The sequence below is a fragment of the Elaeis guineensis genome, chromosome 9 (assembly GCF_000442705.2).
Source record: "Elaeis guineensis isolate ETL-2024a chromosome 9, EG11, whole genome shotgun sequence".
Classification (NCBI taxonomy): Eukaryota; Viridiplantae; Streptophyta; class Magnoliopsida; order Arecales; family Arecaceae; genus Elaeis; species Elaeis guineensis.
In genome coordinates, this window is record NC_026001.2 from 77,331,952 (window position 1) to 77,335,218 (window position 3,267).

Sequence of the window (3,267 nt, forward strand, 5' to 3'; positions counted from 1 at the left end):
ATCCCTTTGTTATATATATATTTTTTAAATGGATTTGTTTGTATGTATGTCATAATTGTCGGCTTTGTATTTTTGTGGACCATATCCCCAATAGCGTGGCCACATTATATTTCAAATTTGGGACATGGCAATCATAATTCAAAATCACACACAAATATATATATATATATATATATATATATATATATATATATATATATATATATATATATATATATATATTAAAACAGAGCAACCGCATTGAAGTGTCTCCATTTGATACATGGCTAAAAAATTGCATGATGCGTGGCTAAAAATACGGTTTCTTTATGTGAAGAAGTGTTGCCCAGGAGCGTGATCCACCTTTTTCTTTTTCTCCACCTTCCATTTTCTCGTAGCTTCAGCAAAAACAAATAAATCCAAAGAAATCTATGGGTCGGCTTGGCAGCGCTCCCTTCTGAGTTTTGACGGCACCGCAAGGTTCTCCTCGTCTCCCGCCACCATTGCCGCCCCTTGCCTCGTCGATGGCCTCTGCATTGGCTGAGCCTCCACATATAAAAAAAACAAAGCTCCAGCAGCGGAGGCATCTCCACAGGGTTCTCCTTATCCCTCACCACCATCGCCGCCCCACTGGTGGCATCTGCATTGGTAGGGCCTCCATGTATAAACAAAACAATGCTTTGTCTACCACGTGTAAGAAAAAGGAAGGTTTGGGTTTGGAGGTGATTTTCTTCCGATTGTAGTCGAAGAGGTCGAGATTGGGCATGGTGGAGATGAGGAGACAGAGGAGGTGAGAGTTGGAGTTCACGACGGCTAGCTCCAGGTTGTTTACATTGTACTTGAGGAGGTTGGCACAGTGCTCACAAATTTGAGATAGAGGCGGGTGGCCTCATCGATGATGTAGGAAATATAATGACAACGAACGATATCTGGATGGCGGAGGTCGAAAGAGAGCTTGAGGAAGTGGTGTTCAGAGGGAAAGCAGTGGGGAAAGGAGGAGGAGGGGTTCTCGATGGCACAAAAGGTCCAGTGGAGGGAGATGCCATTGAAGGAGTTGAGGGAGCATAGTGGAGTTTGAAGGATGATTTTTGGAAAGATCTCGGACAGATGCCAGCAGCAAGTGCTCTACTGAGTCCTTGATTAATCAAAAATAAAATCAATCAATAGGGAGATGTACATGTGGGGGAAGATGTGGAAAGCTTTTTTTCCTTTTTTTTTTCCCCTCCAGCAAAAGCCTGTGTTATTTCCTCCTATCAAAAAATTATATTATTTTTGGAAGAGATTTTTTTAAAAAATTTTTAATATAAAATGAAGTAAGATATTTTCTCATTAATATATTAAAAGAGTTACAAGAGGAATTGAATTTGTTGAATAATTGAGTGCTATTTAATGAATGGACATGATTTCATCACTTATGGTACATTTTGATTTTAGAAGGTTTCTAGCCCATGCATCGCTTGGAGTTCTTAGCTAGTACAAATACAAAGTTTTGTAGACAACAATGATACAACATAACAGCTGCGCGATTTTTTTTTGGTAGTGAACATATTTGAGCCTCACTAAAGCATTTTTATAATTTCACATAAACTAATGCCCCGACCACCACCCACCGTGAACCACTTCACACTAAAAAGCTACGTGATGGCCAACTCCTTCAAGTTCCCCAAAAAGTCCCGCATAAATTTCGCCTGCACCTCCTTATCCATCAAGAAGTCCTTCAATTTCCTATGATTCGCTCTCACCCTCCTTCCACTCTCCTCTCCAGCCTCCGTCATCACCTTCCTCACAGCCTTACACAATCCCTCCCTTCCGAACACCCCATCCTCCTCTCTCCTCTCTACCTCCACCCCTATCTCTAAATCTCTGGCAAACAATGCTGCATTCAAGTACTGATCCCCTTTCTGTGGCAGCATCACCAGCTGGCACCCTGCCACCACCCCCTCTATCACCGAGCTCAGCCCCGCATGACACACGAAGCACCCGACACTCTTGTGCCTTAAAATGTGTTGCTGCTGCACCCACCCAGTATGCAACACTCCTCTCCCTTTTACCCTCTCCCCGAACCCCTCCGGCAGCTTCCTCCTCAACTCCTCCTCCCCCTCTTCTCTTCCTTCACTATCCTTGGGAAAGTTCAGCACCACAAAGAATGGTAGCCCAGTCATCTCCAGACCTAACACCAACTCCTTCACTCCCTCATCGCTTAAGAATGTCTCACTCCCAAAGGAGCAAAACACTACAGATTCCTCTGAGAAACCATCCAGCCATCTTGCCCACCGTTCTTCTAGCTTCCCCGAGGGTGGCTCGGGTACAAGCGGACCGGCGAGGAGGAAGGGTTTCTGGAACTGGGAGTCAACGTAGTCGATGTACTGGCCTTCAAGCTCCATGCATGTTTTGGCGACAACCGCGGTGCAGCCCTCCAAGCAGGCGACCACACGGTCGTAAACACAAGGACCATTGTGGAACCTCTTGAAAAGGTACAGCAAGTCGGTCGCTTGGTAGGACGGGATGGTGCTGACCGAGGAGGTGGAGGGGAAGCCGTCAGGAGGGTTCTTCAGGTCGTCGACGGAGGGGTTGGGGCCGTGGAGGCGGCGGGAGGGGACGATGTTGTACGCCGTGCAGATGGTAGCGAAGATAGAGAAGTGGAGGGACTTGATGCCGAGGGAGTGGGCAAGGGAGGGGAGCCACTGCATTGCGAAGTCAAAGAAGACAAAGTGGGGCCGGAGGTGGCGGAGTAGAGACTCTACCTGGGGCTTGGTGAGGTCGACGGCGAGCTTAAGGAGCTCGGCAGCAGCAGGGGTCATGTCGGCAGTGCTAGTGGCGTCGTCAGTGAGGCCGGGAACCCGAGGGAGGTCGAGAGGGATGATAGAGATCGAATGGTCGGAGGGGAGGAGGGTGGCGATGCGGGGAATGTTGCCGGCGATGGAGAGAAAGCTGATCCGGATGGCGGCACCGCCGGTGGTGGAGAGCTTGCAGGCTAGCTGGAGGAAGGGGCCGATGTGGCCAAAGGCTGGCCAGGGGAAAAGCAGCACATGGAGAGGGCTGTTGGTTGCAGTGCTCGCCATGGCTGTTTGGATGCTCTTTTGGTGCTGGCATACAAAGGCTTTTATTGTTTGATGCATTCATGGTTTGCACGTGAAAGGTGGATGAAAGCAGAAGAGAAATGTGATCCTTCTAATTAAAACACGAACTCCGTGAATATAACGAACCTCTATAATTTATACAACATTTCTGAGATAGAGCGTTCTCCACCTAAGCTATGGTAACGTCGCGGGAACCAATTGTGAAGAA

The 3,267-nt window shown here is 47.5% G+C and overlaps 1 protein-coding gene across 1 annotated transcript; it reads right to left on the reverse strand.

Annotated features, from left to right (window-relative positions):
* Nucleotides 1-1,369: 1,369 nt before the first annotated feature.
* Nucleotides 1,370-3,041, reverse strand: LOC105035416 (anthocyanidin-3-O-glucoside rhamnosyltransferase-like). The gene has a single exon (XM_010910964.3). The coding sequence runs from the start codon at nucleotides 3,039-3,041 to the stop codon at nucleotides 1,614-1,616; it is 1,428 nt and encodes a 475-aa protein (XP_010909266.1). The 3' UTR covers nucleotides 1,370-1,613.
* Nucleotides 3,042-3,267: the final 226 nt, after the last annotated feature.